The 21,476-nt window shown below is 32.4% G+C and overlaps 1 protein-coding gene across 2 annotated transcripts in view; it reads right to left on the bottom strand.

Moving 5' to 3' along the window:
- mei-W68 (meiotic W68) overlaps positions 1-12,503 on the bottom strand; it is a 28,414-nt gene extending 15,911 nt beyond the window's left edge. The window contains exons 1-8 of one of the 2 annotated variants that reach the window (XM_035364197.2): positions 12,268-12,503; positions 11,971-12,084; positions 10,658-10,746; positions 10,497-10,563; positions 10,287-10,395; positions 8,981-9,067; positions 4,667-4,703; positions 2,713-2,822 (exon numbers count right to left, since the gene is read on the bottom strand). In XM_035364197.2, coding sequence (XP_035220088.1) covers positions 2,713-2,822; positions 4,667-4,703; positions 8,981-9,067; positions 10,287-10,395; positions 10,497-10,563; positions 10,658-10,746; positions 11,971-12,084; positions 12,268-12,461 — 807 coding nt within the window. In that variant the 5' untranslated portion in view covers positions 12,462-12,503. The remainder of the gene's footprint in view (positions 1-2,712; positions 2,823-4,666; positions 4,704-8,980; positions 9,068-10,286; positions 10,396-10,496; positions 10,564-10,657; positions 10,747-11,970; positions 12,085-12,267) is intronic. The other variant, XM_035364198.2, reaches the window with a different exon arrangement.
- Between the last annotated feature and the right edge of the window lie 8,973 nt (positions 12,504-21,476).

Here is a 21,476-nt window from a genome sequence, read left to right as displayed (position 1 = left end):
AGGAAAGCTGTGTTTTGGCTGCTGTAGTTCTAGGAAAAAAGCCCACAGGAATAATACTCACAGAATAATGCTCACAGGTATAAATGCTCACAGGAAAAAACCCCACACAGAAATATACCCAGACAGAAAAAAGCTCATATGGAAAAATGCTCACTTAGAAATATGCTCACACGGAAAAAAAGCTCACATAGATATATGCTCACATGGAAATAAGCCCACTGTTAAATAAAATACGTAGAAATATCCTTACATTAATCAATCAATAATTAATCGACACCTACTTATCATCGTACACCTACTTAATTTTTAAAAGAAAAATTACTTAATCATTTGGAAAAAATTATTGGACAAATGCTAACATTAACCTTTTCAGGGGCGGTATATAAAAGAATGAAAACTATACTAAAATTTTGCATGCACTAGAATATTTTATACCACTGTCCTGTACAACATTTTTATTCTTGTAAATGCCAATAGTTAGTTTTTTTTTTCTCTATTTTTGCGTGCTTTTGATGTGTATCTACAGGAATTGTTGTTTGAATGTAGTTATTAAGTTTGGAGCCAAAAACGTTTTAGAAGACCACGGTTTCGAAGTGCGGAATCATCATGAAGCAGCTTTCGAAAAACCTTCTAAAACCACAAATCGGTACGAAAGCTTTCATAAAGTACTAAATTCATTATTTAATTGTAGCCATCCCAATGTGTGGTTTTTATTTGACAGACTGGAAAAAGATTTAGCCTGCCAACGTTTATTAATAGCTACTGTAAATACAGGGTGTCCTGAAGTTAAAAAAAAAAACAAAGAAAATATGTAAACTTACATTTGGTAATCGCGGATCATGTAAGAGAAACTATGATGAAATCGATGATAAAATTAGATATTTACATATATTAGATATTTACAAATATTATTTACATAAATTAGATATTACATATATTTACATATATTATATTCAGTAATTTTATGTATTTATAACTTTTTGAAATGTATATTTATGATTTATATATAATAAAGTATTTTACGTAATTTAAATAAGATAATTATTTATATTTACTTATTCTTCTAAAAGTTTAGATTATAAAATGTGTAACTGATATTTAATATTATTTTATTTTTTTAACAATTAAAATTGTAATATTTTTTCACTGAATATTCTGTTTAATTTTTCTTCCTTCCTTCCTTCTCTCCTTTTCATAATCCAAAACGGTCTATTTGTTAATCTTGTATACCAACCATATGTATCTACACATATGCGTAGATTAAGTTGACAGTTTTTGATATATATATATAGATATATAGATATGTATATACTATAGATGTATACTATAGATGTTTTAGTAATTTAAATGATTTTTCTTTGAAAAATTCACGTAGGTGTACGATGTTCAAATCGATTAATTATTGATTGATTAATGTAAGAATACTTCTACCGATTTTATTTACCAATTTGCTTATTTTCATGTGAGCATATATCTATGTGAGCTTTTTTCCGCGTGAGCATATTTCTAAGTGAGCATTTTTCCATGTGAGCTTTTTTCTATGTGGGCATGTTTCTGTAAGGGCTTTTTTCCTGTGAGCATTTATACCTGTGAGCATTATTCTGTGATCATTTTTCCCTGTGGGCTTTTTATCTGTGGGCATTTTTCCGGTCACCGGCTGCTGTTTAAGAAATCTGTACCCTATAATATCTCCGTTTATCAACAATGAAATCATATGAGGGTTTCAAATGAAATCGACTGGTTCACAGTAATATGTGAGTATAAGATATGTTTCCATTAAAAATTAATTGTATATTACGTATTGTACTCGCTATTATACATTACTCGTTATTGTATAATTTTATTGTACATTACGTTATTGTATTGCTATATGCGAAAAAAGGCTTTGCACACAGCGTCACATATATGAGTTTGATATGCTGCAGATGTTGCGCAAAAATAATTAAAAATATTTTAAAACACCTTTGAGACAAAAAAGAGCTTATTTTGCTTTAAAAAATAAAATTATAAGCAATAAATTAGTTTAATGTCTTTTACTTAAGTGATAGGTTTCGCGTATAAGATGGAAATTCCAGAGCACCATGTTATCAGCAAAAATTCTAGAAGATAACGGTTATGCATTTCTAGAAGAGCAAGGAGAGAAAAGTCCGTCTTATATTCATAACGATTCAGTAAATGAGTTAAGATGCAAATTAAAAAAATGCTGGTATATGAAATGCCTAATAGTACTGCAGTTTTGCTAAAATTATGGTTAAGTAATCAAAATATTTAGATAATTAACTAGCATCCTCTTAAGCATAATTTAAGGGGGAAGACGGACCAACTCGGCACTCACTGACTAACTATCAACTTGATGGACTAGGCACGGACTAACAAACTAACTCCGCGTGCCTGCAGGATTTATATAGCTTCTGACTTGTGTTCGAGAACCTTCTGGGCGAAACTGGTAAGAATTCGTTCCGGAAGGTTCTCCATCCGTCTATGACATATCGCCAAATGAGCGATTTCTCACCAAATGTGGCAACCCTGCATTTCCTTGCATTTTTTGGCAGCCCTAAACCTGTCTTGCGGGGAAACTATCGTACCGCATCCGGACATTTCGTAACAATACATTAAAATGTTTTTGTCAGTTATTTGTTTTAGAATATTAACTTTATTTTAGGTTGGATTATAGGTTAAAGTTCTTGTAAATTTTCAAAATGTTATACTCACCGTTATCAAAATACAGGGACTTAAAATCTCTGTTACTTTACTATCCAGTAACATTTGGAAGACAGAACTTTTTTCAACTAGTAAAATGAAGCGGGCGTCCGATTGTATATCTTTCATAAGTTCAGATTAAGTAATTATTAAAATTTTTGCTATTCAAGAAATGTATGAAAACGTACAAAAGTTTATTTTTTATTGAGCCCTATTAATAAGAGTACATTTTTTAATCGAATTATAGTGTCGAGCAAAATTTAGTATGTTATAATAACAATTACGCAAGTAAAAAAACAAAAAAAGTATATAAAAAGTCTATAATAATAAATTAAGAAATAGAACTGAATTTTCAAATGTAATTAAAAAAATATTTATCTAGCATTTTAAACTTAACTTAATAGATCTTAAAAATTAAAATGTTACAGATATTAAAGCTCATCAGTTTTATTAATAATTTAGATACATCATGAAGCTAAGATTCGATCATTGACTGCAGTTTGTTTTGTTTCATATTTAATTCCTGGAAAAGTGGTCGGTTATATGAGTAATTGGTTGCTTTTTCACCATTTGCTTTACATAGTTACTTTACAGTTCGAACATACGAAGTTAATTACCTGGGTGCCTAAATGTTATTTTCAATTTTAAATACGTAAAACCACTGAAATAAATAGTAGCAGAATATGCCTAATTCAAAATTCTTTTATGAATATTTTCTGTATTTTTTTTTCAAATATTTTATAATTTTTACCTTATTTTCATTTTATAATGATTCTAAGTAATGGATGCCTTTTCTTTTCTTCAGTCTATGAAAGTTTTTCTAGATTTCAAGCTCTTTCTATTTAATACACTTAAGCATCTCTAAGATCAATTGCTGTATACAATTTTGATATTTTGTGGAGATGTTTAATATAAAGAAGAGATTTTAATTTATATTTCTGAAAACGTATAGATTATTTTAAAGGTTGTCGCCGTTAGAGGTTTTACCGGAGATAGTAAATTTAGTTTCTTTTTCAACTGCATAAAAAATTGTTCGTATGAATACTGGTGTAAATAGAAATGGTTCCTTGATTAGTTTCATCACTCGAGGGCTGGCGCTGATGACTATAGTGAACTTTCTTATGGTGACCACTTTTGAAAGTAAACAAATATTTCTTAGAACATAAATAAACTCCGGCATTAATCTCCATCTCTTTTAACGCAACCACTTCAACAGATGATTAAAATTATTTAGATCCCAGTATGATTGTCTTACAGAGATTGCACTGCATTTCATTTGTTCAGTTTCACGAATTATGGTATTCACTTTTTTTATGTATTTTATGCTTTTAACATAGTGTCTGGCTTAGAAAGAAATTGTCAATTTGAAACATTGGACTACAGTCTGAATCCGTACAGTAAAGGGTTAATTTTGAAGTAATAGGTAGTATTACAAACTAAAATTATTTTCTACAAAATTACCTGCTTTTTTGATTGAAAACTTTAAGGAAATATAATATTTTGTTTCAAGAATTAGTAGTATAATAAATTTAAAATATTTTTGTTAAAATTATTTATATTTTTGATTTAAAAGCTTCTGAATCTTAATACTTTGTTTAAAAGCATAAGTGATTCCTACTTTTACGAAAATACGGGAAAACTTCACGGTTTCTCCCTTATGTGAGAAGTTAGGAACACGGGGATTGCCGAAATATGAATCTATTCATTTCTTAGCTTACAGGCGAATTTTGATTACCTAAAAAACAATGGTTGACGCACAACACATTCACTTGTATATGCAATTAAAGGTAAGTAACACATTATACATATGTGTAAAGTTACCGTTAAATATGCAAAATGTTATAAAAGGAGTTGAACAAAATAGCTCGTATCGAATTTATGAACTCCGGTTATAAAGGAAAATGGTCGAAATAGCAAACGCTCAAAGCGAGGAATGCTGTAATGAATTTTTTACTGTAAAGGATACAGCTGATGCCACATACATCATTAGGAATCAAGGTACCCTGTAAAGAACATAACAGAATAAGAAAATTGTTTAACAATTTAATATTCCTATAATATAAATATTATCTTTGTGCGAATGGTCATAATTTTTGGTTCCTATATTGATAACTGATTTAGAGTTTTTAGTTATAAATAAAGACTTATGCAGCGCAAGGTTGTAATTAATATTGGCCGGAATTTAATTCTCCCCATCTCCGTCCTCCTGAAATACAGTTTGCTTAGTTTTTTGTTATACCTAGATTTAATACTCAAGGTGATACGGAGTTGGTTCGCGTCTAGTTTTTTGTAAATCAGTGTTTGAATGAGAGAGCTTGAAAATCATTACATCACAATAAATATATATAAAAATAATCCTTTTTACTTATTTAATTAATAAGAGTTAATGTATAACTGTGAAATAATCTATTTTCTACTTGTACTCAAACTGTATAGCAGTGCAACCCCAAAAAGCAATTTCGCGACCCCAATCCCAGCGTCGACCCTTAGTTACATACCTGAGATGGCCAAACTTGATGATAGCAGAAGCCGCATTTTAAAATTCGAAATTTTTGAGAACCGATGTTACATTTTCTATTATTCATTTATAATTTCATTAAAAGTAAGGAAATAAATATTTATTAAAAGAAACGTATGAAATAAATTAATGAGAATTTAGATAATGTAATACGATATAAATATAAATAAGGGCTTTTATTTCTCCTGTTACACGTTCAGAAACGTTAGTCCCTACGATATACAAATTTGAAACTATTGTACGATGCAATCGAACATTCTTTTTTCAAGTATGAAACCGAGCTTTTTTTTTCTAGTTCCCCACCCCCTCCACATTTATAATTGTAGATCGGTTTCAACAAAAATAATCTGAATTCAAGAAAGTTTTGTTTCTATGAAGCACACAAAGGCTAACTGCTTAAGTAAAGGGAAACATTCGTGAAGGATTTTCTAAGAGAAAGCTTCTCATACATTAGCTATTCGAGAAAAGAAAAATTTTCTAAAATAAGCCGTCACTTGTTTCGCGATTTTACATAAAACAATAATATCAATTTTGTATGCTATTAACACGAGGAGGAAAACACTCAAATCAAACCTGAATAATTTATTTAATTCTTTAAATGTAAACTAGATTAACAGTTGCGTCCTGTTTCTACTAAGGAGGGAATATCTGAATCTCCAGATACTACTGATCTTCAAAAAGATTTGAATTTCCAAAACTCGAATCTTATCGTTTTTTAAAATTATCCTAATCTTTCGAATCCTAACATAAAAAATCGCTTAACGTTTTAACTCAAAATTTTGGAAAGATAAAAAGTTAGATTATTGAGCTGGAGGGGCTGGTATCTTTTCAGAATTATTTCGACTCTGTGAGGCAGTCGGGCACTTTGCGACAACTTTGATTCTGAATTGCATACTATTTTGATAACCCTCTGTGTCATTGAAATTACAGCGATGAAAATATTGTTCTATTTGCGGATTCTCGGACGGCCATGAAAACTATTACAGATTATAATAGTGACATTACATCCACTGAGTTTGAAAACAAATTGCTGATTAAATCTTTAAATGAGTCAGGAAGGGATGCTGTCTTGCAATGGATCCCCAATGATAGCGATATTCTTGGCAATGAGAAGGAAGACGCGCTCAGTAAGTAGGGTTATAGTTTTAACCGACTTGAATTACATGTTCCTCTTAGAAACATATAACAGACTTTTAGAGAGCATATTCATAAGGCCAGACTCCGTTATTACAGGGATATTGCAACTGCGAAGAATTGGTACTCATTGAACAAACAAATCTGTGTTTCTTGGCCTACAGCTATTGGTGTGGTTGCTTCAGATTTACGATGCTACATGATTATTTACAGGCTTATCTTTTTAGATTGGGATTTGCAGAATCCCAAGACTGTGTGCTGTTTGCCTCTGCTCCAATGACCGGACAGCATCTTTTTCTTGTAGTGCTCTGCGAGACATTCTTCCATAGGATTTCTTTACGACTCTCCCAACTACAGGGGCAGTTTCCTTTATTTATTGGTCTGCAAGACGCAATATGCTCGAAAGAATCTAAGTGGGCTTAATTAAAAAAATATTGACACTCAGTACTAGCGTTCACTAAAAATTAATGCAGTTTTTTTCAATTTCCGCTGTATCTAAATCCCTAAAGTTCGTACAGTTCGGTCATGGTTATAGAATTTTAAAATGTTTATAAGGTATTTCTCCCTCCTTCCTAGCGTGCCTTCGTGGTGTAGTGCTTCTGCACGCTGGGCCGATATTCCAGAGGTCCGTGCCTCGATTCCCGGCGAAGGCGATTGCTCATTTTTCATCTCTCCTACCTAATGCCTCTACGGTGGCGCCCGAACTAAAAGGGTGTTGGATGATGATTCTTCTCGCCCAGGATTTGGCGATTGGGTTCCCTAAAAACCCCAGTCGCCCATAGCCCAGCGAAGGTTCTCCGACGAATGCACTCGCATTCACGGTATTATTTTGCAATAGTGACACGGTATTACACTGGTGTGCAAAAATTAAGGACGAGACGGTTTTTTCAATATAACTTTGTACAAAAGCTTTCCAAATCAACACATTTAATACCGTAAGATCCCCAATACGTAAGGACATGAGTAATGTAAGCAACACTTACTAAAAGAGAAATCAGAGGGATAAAAAGAAGCTTTATTGAAAAAGTAGCATGGAGCGCAATGCGACTGAAGGCCGAAACATTCCTGTGATGGGTGTCCAGCAAGAAACATCCGGTCTTTAATAGGGGATATGATCTCCCCTGACTGCTATGCAGGTTTCACAGCGTCTGCTCATGCTGAGAATGAGGGTGTCAGTGAGTTGTTGAGGCATTGCTGCCCATTCGTCTTGCAGCGCCAAACGAAGCTCTGGAATCGTTACTGGTGGTAAGGTACGAGCTGCCAAGCGTCTGCCTAGAAAATCCCATACATGCTCGATGGAAATGAGATACGGAGATCGTGCCGGCCAAGCCATACGTTCAATATCCTCACTCTCTAAGAGCTGTTCGGCAGCTACTGTGCGATGACATGGTGCATTGTCGTCCATGAAAAGGAATGCGCCTCCAAAGCGCCTCGAAAAAGACGCACATATGGAAGAAGAATCTCGTTACAATAACGGGTCCCGTTGACTGAACCTGCATCGAAGATGTGAAGGTCTGTACGACTACCAAGCATGATGGCTCCCCAAACGAGAACACCGCCACCTCCATACCTGTTCCTTTCAATGATGTTTGAGGGATGATTGCGGCTTCCCCGCTCTCTCCAGATGAGTATGCGATGAGAATCACTACTCAGACTGAATCTGCTCTCATCTGTAAAGAGTACTCATCCCCATTCATTGTCTCTCCAATTCTTGTGTTCCCGGCACCACAGAGAACACCTTCTCCGATGGGCAGGCGTTAGAGGTACACACCGTGCAGGGCGTCGTGCAAACAGACCACCACCGTGCAGTCTTCTGGCCACGGTAAAACGCGATATCGGTCGTCCAGTCGCCTGTGTCGTGTGTCTAGCGATTTCTCCAGCTGTCTACCGCCTGTTTCTTCTGGCTTGTAAGGCAATATACCCGTCATCTGCGGGTGTGGTTCCTCGTGGACGACCACTACTAAACCCCCGGATAGCTGTTCCTGTAGTTTGAAATTGTCTCCAAAGTCGTGAAACGATGCTGTGAGCAATTCCGAACTCTGCAGCCACACTTGTCGCACTGCGGCCTTCCTCCAACTTCCCAATGATTCGACCTCGGGTAAAAGCATCCAGATGTCATCTAACAGACTGATTATTCGCCATTTCTCGCTGAGGCAGCAACTCGGTGTGATTTTATCTGCTATACGGCGTGCAACCTCTTTGCCAGAAATACTGATCTTACACCGACAACATGCTTTATACTACTCAGACACTCCCCCATTACGTCTACCTGCATATCTGCGCATATTTTAGGAGATTAAGTAAGGTGATGCTACCGTACATCACCTTACTTAATCTCCTGATTGGTCTTTCTGTCCGCTCTGCCTCTTCGTTCAGCTGATATGCTAATTTTTCGACTTCGTCCTTAATTTTTGCACACCAGTGTATTTTGCAATTCTATTAGGACAAGCGATGCAGGTAGAGATATATCAGATATTTCTTTACGTACTAGATAACATTTTATTTTTACCTCATATTATTTGAGATTTTTTAGGCAGTGCAAGAAATGCTATATCTTAATAAAAAAAAAAAGTATAGTATTTTAAAATGAATACATATAAGTGAAAGTGAAAAATAGTTAAAACTTACTTCTGATGAAGCATCACATTCTATGTAATTACCATAAGAGTCTTTAAATCTCAGGTTACCAGCTATGCAGCCTTTAGCGGTTGTCAGCTAGTAGGTATGTTGTGCAATAAAATGTAAAAATGATATTCTTAATTTTTTTCGTGAATTTCTTGCATATATATTTTGATCTAGTTAAGTATTTATAAACTAAATCTAAAAACCTTAACTCAAAATGTACATAACAACAACAGCAGGTTTTATGCAATATATTCTTTTAGCTTTTGAAAAAAATAAAAAGGAATTGGCATAAAAATAAAATGAAAAATATCATGATAAAATTTGCTGCCTGGTTTGATTAACAGATTGCCAAGTTTAAAGTGACTGCATATATTACCTTCAAATAATTTCACTTTGACAGATACATAAATAGTTACCTTACAGCGAATGTTTATCCCACAAAATGTTAACTATTGGTAGTGTATCCGAAATTTAAAGATTTTTGCGTCGCTCTGTTAATCTCTGTCTTAAAATCCAAAAAACTAAAAACTTCTGGCTAACTTATTTGCATTCTTGAGAGGAATACGGAAAGGATAAGTTATAATAAAGACCGAAATCATAATAACAGGCTAATTTAAATAATATCCTTTCAAAGTAATGAATAATATGAGTTATTTCAGTTAAGCAAACTATGATATTTAATCTAAATACTCAGCCTAATATATTTAAATGTTTTCTTGCTTTAGCGTAGTTTCCTGTTAGTAGAATGAATATGTAAGCAGAAATTACATAAGACTACAAATTTGAAGAATAGTGTTTTAACTTTATTATCAAGTTTACACCACTAAAATGCTTCGTAATTTTATCAAGTCAACAAATGCAGAATTACTCATTGTACTTATTTCTTCTTGACTAGTTTAAGTCATGAAATGAATTACTTTCGTTTCGCGTGTTTAAAAGGTAATAAAAATAGTAAAGAAATGAAAAATCTGACTAAAGGAAGTTAAAATGTAAAACAGTTTTAAAAATTTAGATGAATAGAAGTTTTGATTTTTTAGTTTAGACAAGTCTTAGTGCAAAAATTTATTAACAAAATGCATTTCATTCATTCGGTTATTCAAGTGCTAAGGGATATCAGAAACATTTATGCAATTATATTTATAAAAGCTGTTTTAGTCTGCATTATGACTTACGGTTCGCAAATTCTTTACTATATTTCCATGAATTTACGAAGTAAGTTTTAATTCGCAACTCTCTATGCTTTGGTTATTTCATTAATAATAGCATTTATAGGTTAGTTATGCTCATCTATGTATTAAAAATACTTAACCACATGCAGCTGAATCTTTGGTACGTTCAAAAAACAAGCAATATCATCTAAAATTCTGTCAAGCGTTGCTTGGCTCTTAAATAAAGTTACATCTTCATAATAAAGTTCTCTGCAAAAGAGTAAGTATTATTTTTATAAATCTATGCATTTGAATCTATTCATAAAAAAGGCATTCTTGAGAAAAAAATTTTACGTATGTAAAAGTATTACCTTTTTGTACGATAAGTATTTGTTTTTATCAAATTATATATTTTTGTAAGGACGTGCATAATCCTAACTGAAAATTTAAAAAAAATGTATAAATTAAAGGGATAAAACATTTCTTTGTTAATCATCAGCTTTAAAATAGGAATTTCTCAAAAGGATAATACCGAATCTTGACGATGATCTAGGTCTTGAACCTCCAACTGTTTTCATCACTGGATTTTCTTTCATTTTAATTCCACAGTCAGGTTCATAACTATATATAAAACAAAATTTATTTTAACTTCAAATTTTTTTAAAAAAAAGTCCGAAAGCTTTCAGATTTCATATTACGACCAAAGGGGCGTTTTTTTTTTTTTTTTTTTTTTTTTTTTTTCCCATTTACACATACGTACCCGTTTCGAGAGCATTTGGGCTAACGCCTCTTTGAGCTAAAATATTTAAAAACAGCATATCTTTAAAATTTCCGAAAAAACGTTTCGCGAGCTAGAGATAAAAATATTATTTTCCGTACAGTGTTGCCATTGCTCGCTTTGAAATCGCTGAGTTTGTTAATCAAAAATTCACTAAAGTTTTGCAAAATAAGAAATAGACCAATAGAACAAATTCCAAACTCCGGCTTCCAGGTGTACATATTCGGGTGGAGGACTATATTATTCAAAATTTGATGGCTCTAGGTACCGTTGTTTTTTCACAGTACCAGAAACATACATGCATTCATGCGGAGTCTTCATTATTTAATTATTAATTTCTTTAAATATAATACAGGGGGATAATATTTAGTGGCAACAATTTGAAAAATGATACAGTCGCTTATGCAAAAGGATTGGATGCAAAAGGCTGTTTGGAGATTAATAGCTCTTTTGGACTAATAAGTTACGAGTTTTTTTTTTTTAATTTGCCGTAAAATTCAATAACTTCAAAATATGGATAATTTTTTATTCATAAAAATTTATCCACATAATTATTTTATACACCAGTTCATTCAGAAGTCTTATAACAATAAATATATTGTTTATCTTAGTTATAACGCTGGAAAAGGAAATGCTTTGTACAATGTAATTAGAAATTAGCTTGTAGAAAGGAATACTTAAGCAAAGATATATTTTTTAGAATATTATAATAGTATGATGTTTTTAGTTAGTTTTGGCAATTCAGCATACCAGATTTCTAGATATGCGTCCAGTTTTAGCTGTGCTGTTAATACAAGCTGCTAAGAGATATTTTGCGTGCATCCGGGAGAAGATTTATATTTCCTTGAACTTTTGAGTGAAATCCTAGCTTCTGGTTGAATTTATAAATACTTTCCGATTAATGATGGAAGGAAAAATAATAAGCAACTTTCGGCGTGAAATAATTTATTTTTTAAATTTAAAACATTTTATCAAGTGACAAGGCATATTAGAACTAGCATTTTTACATATTTTTAAGCATTTAAATTCCTTAAAGGTAAAACAGGATCGAATAATTTAAAACTTACTTTATGTTTTCCCAGATGTCTCGTTTAGGCAATTTCAGTGTTGTGATTTCGTCATTTTGTGCTTTTTGTAGGTAATTTCGGAATATACCATCGATTTTTTCTAGTAATTGTTTTCTAAAATATAACAGTTATTTTAGTACATTTAATTGAATAGTGAGTATAATAGAAAGAGTAGATATTTTTACCTAGACAAAAGTTTAAATCCTCTTTCGAGTGTATTCATAATTAAAAAAATGTCGCCATAAGCTTCAATTCCTTTACATTTGAAAGGGATATTAAGGGAAAAAGAGAAATAACCTGTTGTACGAGGTACTACTATTTTCAGTATTCCATTCTTGTCCTGAGTTAGAGCACTTATCTTCATTTCCTTTTGCGCTCGACTTCAGTGTTCTCTGGTTAGAAAATAAAATAAGGCTACGTCGCAATTTATCAATACTCATCCAAAAATTCTCATCAGTTGTCCTAAATTCTGTTTTACTTTTCAATTCCATTTAATTAAATCACAAAACAAATATCATGCCACAAAATTTTCGGCGATACGTTATTCAGACAAGCCAATTCTATCTTTTCACTTGAAGCCGTAGATATTTAGCAGACGATAAATAAATGGTGCATTTGTATCGCATTACTATAAAATTAAATGAATAGATATACTAAGAAGTGTGAAAATATGTAATTCTTAATTTATTGCGTATGGAACTGCTATCACATGGATTGAAATTATAATATATAATCAGTTGGAATGCAAAGATTTTATGATAGCCATTGCATGAAGTTATTCTTTTCTGTTAACATTAATGGGCCATACTCAGCAATTTGGTAGCTGAGTTGAAAACAAGTTTATAACGTGAAGATTATTAATTTTAGCAAATGTCAAATAACCGCAGTCGTGTTAAGTTTTGTTACATTACTATTTTCAGTATTTCATTACATTATCTGGGTATTTATCATGTACTATGCAACTTGGTAAGAACTGCCAATATAAGTGATTTAATATTTTTTAAATGACTCTAATGTGGCTAATAGCCAGTCCACAGAATACTACCATTCTATCTGACATAAGTCTTTAGTTTACTTTTCAAATTTTAACTCACATTGCTAAGAAAAATTAATAATTTACAAGTAATAATTGTGCATTTTATAAGCAATACATTTTTTCCGTTTATTAACATATATGATTGATGTTATTTATAATCTATGCAACTGACAATTTTTGTAAAATTTGTCCTTTACTATAATAATTTAAAATGTTTCTAACTTTGTATCGTACTTCCAATCAGAAAAATAGCATAATGTTTTCTCACTAATTCTATTTCTTTTTCTGAGTTAAATTAACATTATTATCTGTAAAGAGTTATTTAAGTCTAAAAATGATTTATCATTGTTTTACTTTTCATTCGAGTCTGTTGTAATTTGGCAAAATGTAATCTTTCAGATTTAACGTGTCTGTTATTGATTAACAAAGTAAGTTATTTAAAAGCGATAAGTACAGTTCTTAGTATTATTTTCACTTTTTAGTCCAATTGATTTAAATGAAAATGCATTGGTTTCATGATATATTTCATTAAAAACGTTCAATATTTTTATAGAATTATTTTATATATATTTTCGCTTTTCAAATATGCAGGAGATATATATAACGTTTCCAAGTTAGTGTAAATGTATATTCATGTAACATTCTATAAAATGTTCCCTCTAATCCACCTGGGCCATCTGTACTAATAACGGTTAGTAATACTAGTAATCATGGTAAACTGTATTAAACATTAACAGAGTCCTTTCAGGTGACCGTTAAAATCTGAACCCTTTTGGATTATCTCTTTTTGTATAGTTTATCCGATGTTAGCATATATTCTAATATTCAAATCTTAATTTAACTTTTGAAATTTTTTAATAATGTAAGATATATATTTATAAGAAACGAACAATAATTTTAATTATTAAATACTAAAATAGAAGGTTTTAGAAGTTTATTATTCAGTATTTGAAGAGCGGTAATCAAACATGTACCTTACATTTCCATTATCCTTTATGCTAGGAAATATGAAATCCATAATTTAAAAATCAAGTTCTTTACTTTGGAAGTTTTACTAATTTTGCACGTCTTCAGACCCTCCTAAAAGACTACTGAAAATAATTTGAACAAAAAGTTAGCAAAAGCTGAAAATTTGTATTAAGTTTCCTCTTACATATGCTATACGTAGAATGGTTCTTGCGAAATAAAAATTTATTTATTACATTATCAGGTTCAATGTTCCGCCTTACTTTCTTTGGGAACATGCAAAGACCCTGACTCGGAACAGGGAGCTTACTAAAGCTATGTTCAATAAATGTGGAAAGTAGACAAGATACACAGGAAGGGTATACGAAACCCTTTATTTTTCACTCTTTACAATAATTTCCGTACTTCGGAATACAGAGACCAACCACTTGTGGTCTGAACGTAAGAAAATAAAAATATTTAACTAAACTCTAACTTAACTTTGGAATAATAAACAAGGGCCTACGTGGAAGATTGGCCGTATATTAACAGGAAGCCGTATGTAGTACAGAGAACTGTTAACACTACAATACGTTTAAAATTATCACGAGGATTAAACCTCTGGCCTGGAAGGCAACCAGCAACCGAGTAAAACTGCTAAGGCAAGCGGCCTGCTTCGACTAACTCCTTCCTCTCTCTCGCTTGGCAAAAAGCCACAACTTAAGTACTTGGCGTTCGCCAGACAAATTTGCATAAATAAGTTAAAGCTTTTAATTCTGGCCGGAAGTAGAAAATAAGAAGTGATAGTAAAGATTTAAAATAAAAATAAACGTTAGTAAAACTTAAGATCCTTACAACATTATAAAAGTAGATGTTTTCAATATTTCCATTGTTATATCAAATACCATATTTGATATTATCAAAAGGCTCCGAAGCTGATTTTCCTTTTAATTTCATTTAACTCGTCAAATTGTATGTCAATTTTTTAATTATTCGAAGCTAATATTTCTTTCCTTCCACTTTATTTTTAACTAAATCCTGAAACTGATACATATTTAAAACAAGAAAAACGTAGTGTGGAAGCTGCTATACAAGCGATAAATCGTTTTCTAAATCTTACTGCCATTGCAAAGTATATAAATATTATTTAAGAAAAACCTAGGATTATCAAATGATGGAATTAAAGCATCGGTGCAATGCCCTGTCTAACGGTTTCGGGTAAAATCTAATTTCTTGTAATGGTCAATGCAGAAGCCGCCCTAATCATCTGTCCTAACTTCCATGGATTTCTTCTTTTGTGCTGCTCAAAAAAGAAGATGTACTGTTTCAGTACAACCAAACAGTCTCGAAGATCTATGAAGTGAAACTATCTCTGACTACTGCTTAAGAATATTTGACTGAAATTTCTTTTCCCAGGCTAAAATTAGTGGCAATGAGTATTGTGGAATATGGCGGACATGCTTATTTTAAACTAAAACTTATATAACTACCGCTTTTCTATAAAATGAGGTTTTACAAAATTAATGTCTACAGCCTTCTTTCCACTTACCCATTCATTTCGGCAAAAAGTAATTTCCTATTGATTTGATAATTTTCTAGAATTTTCTTGAACTTTCTGTTTTGAAATGATAAACAGAACTAACAATCAAATTTTCCCGCTGTTCCCGTCAGTTAAATCACTGATAACTTTTATCAAGTTATTCTATTGGTACCTCATTTTTGTAGATCTTGCTTTCATTCAAACATTATTTTGATAATTTTGCACTAGACAAATAGACATAATTGCAATAGACGTAATTCTATCTGATACTAGTGAAATGAAGGGATTTTTATAAAAATTATGCTTTAACACGTTCACTGCCAACCACGAGTTATCTCGTAGGTCGAAGTTTGTGTTTAGGCACCAAGGTTTAGGTTTTTGCTTGTCTTAAACAGCATTCAAAGAAATTAGAACATTTGCTTTTCTTAAAGTAATCCGTTACCATATGCTTAAAATTCCACATAATATACAGGTTTCTACAAAATTTTCCAATAGCTTTACCAGTAATATTTTAAAATCATAACTTTGGTGATTATTTTAAAACCATAACTAATCATAACAATGAGCAAAAACGTTTTATGCAATCTACAAAATCTGCATTCAGTTATTCCCAGTCGTTGATTAAATCTTATGCTATTCTGCAATCGCATTGTGAATTTCAGAATTAATCTGGCAACGATAAAGAAAAATTCCTTCTCGCTATGTTCAATATTCGATAATAAGAAAATTGGATAAAAAATAGCTTGTTTCGAAATTCACAGCAAAAATATCTGGATCAATCATTCAAGGTGACCTCATCCGCTACGATAAGAGGAGAAAGCGTGACAGAATATAACCCAGCTTAATAGTCCTCCATACGATCTCTTTATTAGATCCTATTTGCATGAAGGAACCTAAAACTCAAATATTGTTACTTGCCGCATAATTTTATGACCGTAATTCAAATACCGTTAAGGACTCGTTTCTTTCTTTCGCAAATTCTTATTTGAGAAAGGAAGGCTATTCAAACTAGAACATTATTTTCTTCTGCTTAGAAAGGGGAAGGAAGGAACTTCAAGGACATGCAAAACAAAAGATGCCTGTACCAGACGTGAAAAAGAATTAGTTTAACGTGGAATTTAATAGGATAATCAAAATTTCGATGCATATCAAAATATTTTGGTTCTTTTTGCTTCAGCAGAAATTATTTCATTTTTGTTTAACTATTCTTGACTTATGCAAGAAGGAATAATTATTAAAATTTCAAGTTCATTTATTTGGCTTTTGTTGATAACATTTCATGCATTAAATATACCATTAAAGGTTCATTAAGGATTTACATTTTCCTCAGCGAAGCTTAATTTGGAAATTTGTTTAAGCACTCGAATGGCATCGTTAAATTTTTGCTGTCGTAGAAAATGTACGTACCTGTGACTAAAAGCAATAAAAACAAATTAATTAATAAAAGCGATTGAATTAAAAGCTCAATGTTTTGTCACTAATGATTTGGTTTTCTTAAAAATGTAAATCTCTGAAACAAAGGTATCTAAGTTAAAAATTTATCTTGATTGCATACACCAGCAAGAATGCATAAAAGCAGAACATCAGAAGAACACTGAAAAAATGGCGCTGATATTTTAGTAAGTAAAAATTTTGAGCATGCCACACAGAACAGACACTACGTAAAACCAAAAAATTTCTTGCAGTTTATTTAAAAATTTCTTAAATTTTTCATTCCATTTGCAAGTATTTGTTATTTATTTAAAAAAAAAAAAAGGATATTACTTTTTTAACCGTTATTTAGTGTGCTTTTAAAATTAAAAATTTTAAAGGTACTTTTAAAAAATTAAGCAATTCTTACTTTCATTATCATTGTATTATTCATTTCTACGTACGTTGCTATTAAATATAGTAATGCATATAGTAAACACAGCAGTTCTGAGGTTAAGTCTAATAGGCATTTGATTTTCTACTTCTCATACCTCTAACACTGATTGTTATTGGCTAATTTTTAGAATTGTCATATTTTTCTTGAACCTCAGAATTGGTGAAATGTATTAAGATGTGACAAATCCAAACCAGAAATTTCAAAACCAGTATATTAACTTTTTTTTTAAACTTTTATAATCTATACTGCTGAAGTGATTTCAGAATTCTTTCTTTTCTATTTTCTTTTTGGGGATAAATCTTTATTTGCTTAGCTGCATTTACTTTTTGAGGCAGGGAACCTGTATTGATACGGTATAGTTGTAATCAAAGCTTGATGTTTTGATATTTCTGTCATTAGCGTGCTAATATATATACATGTAATAAATTCAAACTCAGAAGCAATGACCAGGAAATTGGAGGCGAAGGCAGATTAAATCTTCAGTTTTATTTTCTGCAACATGTTTCGGCTGCACACAAGTCGGCACATTATATGTGCCTGTTCCAAAAGGCATACATTTTTTATAATTTTATAGCAAGAAAGCAGAGCAGACAGACAGCAACGTAGCTAGGCCAAAGCGTGGAAAGCAAGTGCGTTATTTTCAGGGTGAAATCTTATTCAAACTGAGTTAGTTTTGGTTGTCAAAGCATTTTGATTGGATTTTTAATATTGCTGTAAAATTATTATTGGCTGCTTGAGTTTTAGTTCAATTTACACCACCAGAATTACGTAAGAGTCATATGACAAAGATTTTTCTAGAAATGACGCAGTGTAAATAGATGTTGCTATTTTTAGAATAGAGAAGAGACATTAACTTACGCTGCTAATTTAATCTTTTATATATTCTTTACTTTTCTTACATACTTGTATACATATAGTTAATATCCATATACATCTATGTGGAGGTAGATTCTTCGACTCCCTCTACTTCTACTTCTACCCAGGAAGGCATGACGTCATCGCAGCTTAGCCATGGACCATGAGCTTAGCCATAATAGTCGGTGGTAATGTATATATTTTCGTTTTCTTCTTATTTAGGCCAGATTTTACTTCATTTTCTTTACTTATAGATTTAATTATCAAATTACATTGCACTGTGGACTTCATTCCTGCCAAAGCAGGTAGACTTTGTATGTAAATAGTTTTTACGCTTGTGAAACGTTTCAATGTTTCAATGTACAGCAAATTGTGTTTTTCATCATTTCACTTTCCAATTATTGCTTATCAGAAGAATAATTTTTATGAAATTTTAAAAATGTCTTGCAATACATCCTGGAAGAGATGGCACAACCAGAGCTCCAGTCAACTAAAATGCTTTTTATCCCTAGTAATAGATGGCGCCACACGACGCCTCATTTGTTCAAAGTTTACCTATTCTACGGACGGCGGCGCAGGAGCCTCCGTCGCTAATAATCTCTGAATTCTAGCACAGCATGTGCACAAGTACTTCATATTATTGGATACAACTTTCTCGATTCCTCAAGTATTTAAAAGTCAAGTATAATATATTGGTAAAGGCCGTTAATGGTCGATTGCCTCTTACTAAGTGATAAGACATAGACATAGACATGAGCTTAGCGTAGCTTGCAGAGCGGCAGACGACCGCTGGAAGTGACAAGACGTGTTCTACGAGCAGAGGCAGATAGCTTCCAGACGAGGAAAGGAACGGAAGCAAGTAGACGGCTTGCAGATCCTCTAAGAATTGGTGGGAAACAAGACATATTTCTTTAAAATCTCAAGTTCCCTGTAGCCAAGCTATCGAGCTAGGCATATGCTTATCGAGCTAAGCATATGAGGGCAGACGTGCCTGTTAGAGACTGATAATGTGTGAGAAATATTCATTACATGAATCGAATCCTGTTTGGACTTACTTTAATTGTAAGGTTACCAGCTTATTCACGTTCACCTAATTCATCTTTTCATTCATTTTATTTCATATTAGTAAAATAAAATAATTAGTTATGTTTAAGTCGTGCTCTACTGTGTTCTTATTTGGGGTAATCTTACATCTATATTTTATAGAATATATAAAATACTCATATAAAGTAATCTAAATATGAATAGTTTTCATATTTCAACAAAAGCATGCTAGATAAATGAATTGCATTAAAAACTTCAAGTATTATAGTTGAGAGTATACATTCCCTTATTAAAAGAAGAAGTGTTATTTCGTAATTAGAATCAATTTTAGAAATGCCTCTTAATAAGGGAGTGTCTCTGCTTGTTTAAGTACCGGTTATTTATAAATTATTTTCAATACCAAATCACTTTCCACTTTATTTTCTCCGACTTGGCTTCTAAACTGGTGCTGTTCTTTGAAACCGGAGCTAAAGCCAACTTGTCATATATGTACAAAAACAGGTTCTTGCCTTTCCAATCGTCAATCAAGCTGCACCTGAGTTAGGACTTGGCTCACACAGAAACAGCAGGCAATGAAAACGCTGACGAGATAGCTAAGCTCGCAGCCACATACCCAAATGCTCCTAAAAGGGACATTCCTATACCCGTTTCCCATCTAAAAGAAGTGACTGTTAGTGTCTTCTTCGTAAGTGGCAAGAAAGTTGGAACAAAAATTTAATTGGGAGAACATTCAGATTCTTTCCCCATTCTTTTCCTGAATTAGTTTTCTAAAGACCAGCTCAGGCTTCTCACAGTATTTTACAGACCATGGCACATTTGGCACTTATTTGTACTGTTTTCGCAGCAAACGCATTCACTAGTGATTCACTGAGAAGGTATCAGCAGCCCCCTGATCACCTAATCTTTGATTTCCTTACACAAGCTCTGTGAATCTCAAAAAACCGATTATTACTTACCTTTCAATATGGGCACATATATAACAAACCAAAAACGCGATAAACAATACTACATCTGAGAAGAAAATAGCATAGAAAATCAATTTGTTTTAATACTCCAGTTTTACTTTGGGCTTCTCTTTGCTATGGCATTCTCTTGTCAACAACACTGGCACTACTGTGCTGTAAAAGGTTTTGTTTCACTATTTTTAACATTACTGTAAGTTTCAATAATTGCAATCACTCTTTTTCCTTTACATAGCTTCATTGAGTGCCTAATATATTTATCTGTATGTATATATTTTTAATTTTTTTATTGTCATCGATGATGTGTGTCGTAATATATTTGTGTGTATATGTATTTTTCATATGTGTGCACATGCACATAGGTGTACCAAGGTTATGTATGGATTGCAGGGGAACGTTTTACTCTTCCATAGACCTAAGTTCACTTCTATGTACTAATGTACGCATGCATAATGTGTGTACTCTCATTAAATTATTGTTTCACACAACTTTTAAATTTGTTTTTAAAGATATGAGTGTATAATATATATTTATGTGTTTATGTTTGCTTGTATATATAACATTACTGTGCTAATGCAATGGACATATTTTTTTGTAACATTTATAAGGCTAAAAAGTTGTAAATTTTTTTTTTTGTCATTTCTTTCAGTTCAACATAGGGCCCACAGCGGCCGAGCAGTAAAATTGCTGAAGATTCCCAGGTTGGAACTCCAGGCTAACGGACTGGCTGCATGGGCGTTTCCGTGGTTTTCCGCATGTGTATCGTGTATGCGAGCTAGTTTCCCTTAGAATGTCCTCCACGAAGGAATCCTTCCTTTAGGCAGATAGCCCTAGTGTGCTTTGCCATAATCAACTAAGCCAAAACAATTCAGCATAGCATCAAGCATACTGTCTTGTCTGCCATTCCCAAGCCTAGGCTTGCAGGGTTTCCCTTATTTTGCATAGCAAATTACTTTTTGTACCTTTCCTGAACCTCTCATTTTCCCCTCTCATTTCCTCGTCAGGATGCAAATTTAAAGTTAAGTGAAGTGAGTATTTAAAGGGAATCTTGATTAAAGAATCTTGTACTTTATTCAGAACGTGTTTTCGCCAGCCAGCGCAGGTTGCGTGTTTGTCCTCGCTGTTACGCAGAATTGCTGATACGGCTTTTTGGTCATTTAATAAGTATAACGCCTGGTAGGTTGTCGAGTCAACCTAGTTAGCCTTAAGTTAAATTGTTAGTCCAGCACTACTCTTTACCTTTTAAATTTATTGTGT

The sequence above is a fragment of the Stegodyphus dumicola genome, chromosome 4 (assembly GCF_044657685.1).
Source record: "Stegodyphus dumicola isolate Sdum_Otavi_A_Nest chromosome 4, ASM4465768v1".
NCBI classification, from domain to species: Eukaryota; Metazoa; Arthropoda; class Arachnida; order Araneae; family Eresidae; genus Stegodyphus; species Stegodyphus dumicola.
This window is presented reverse-complemented; position numbering and strand designations above follow the sequence as displayed.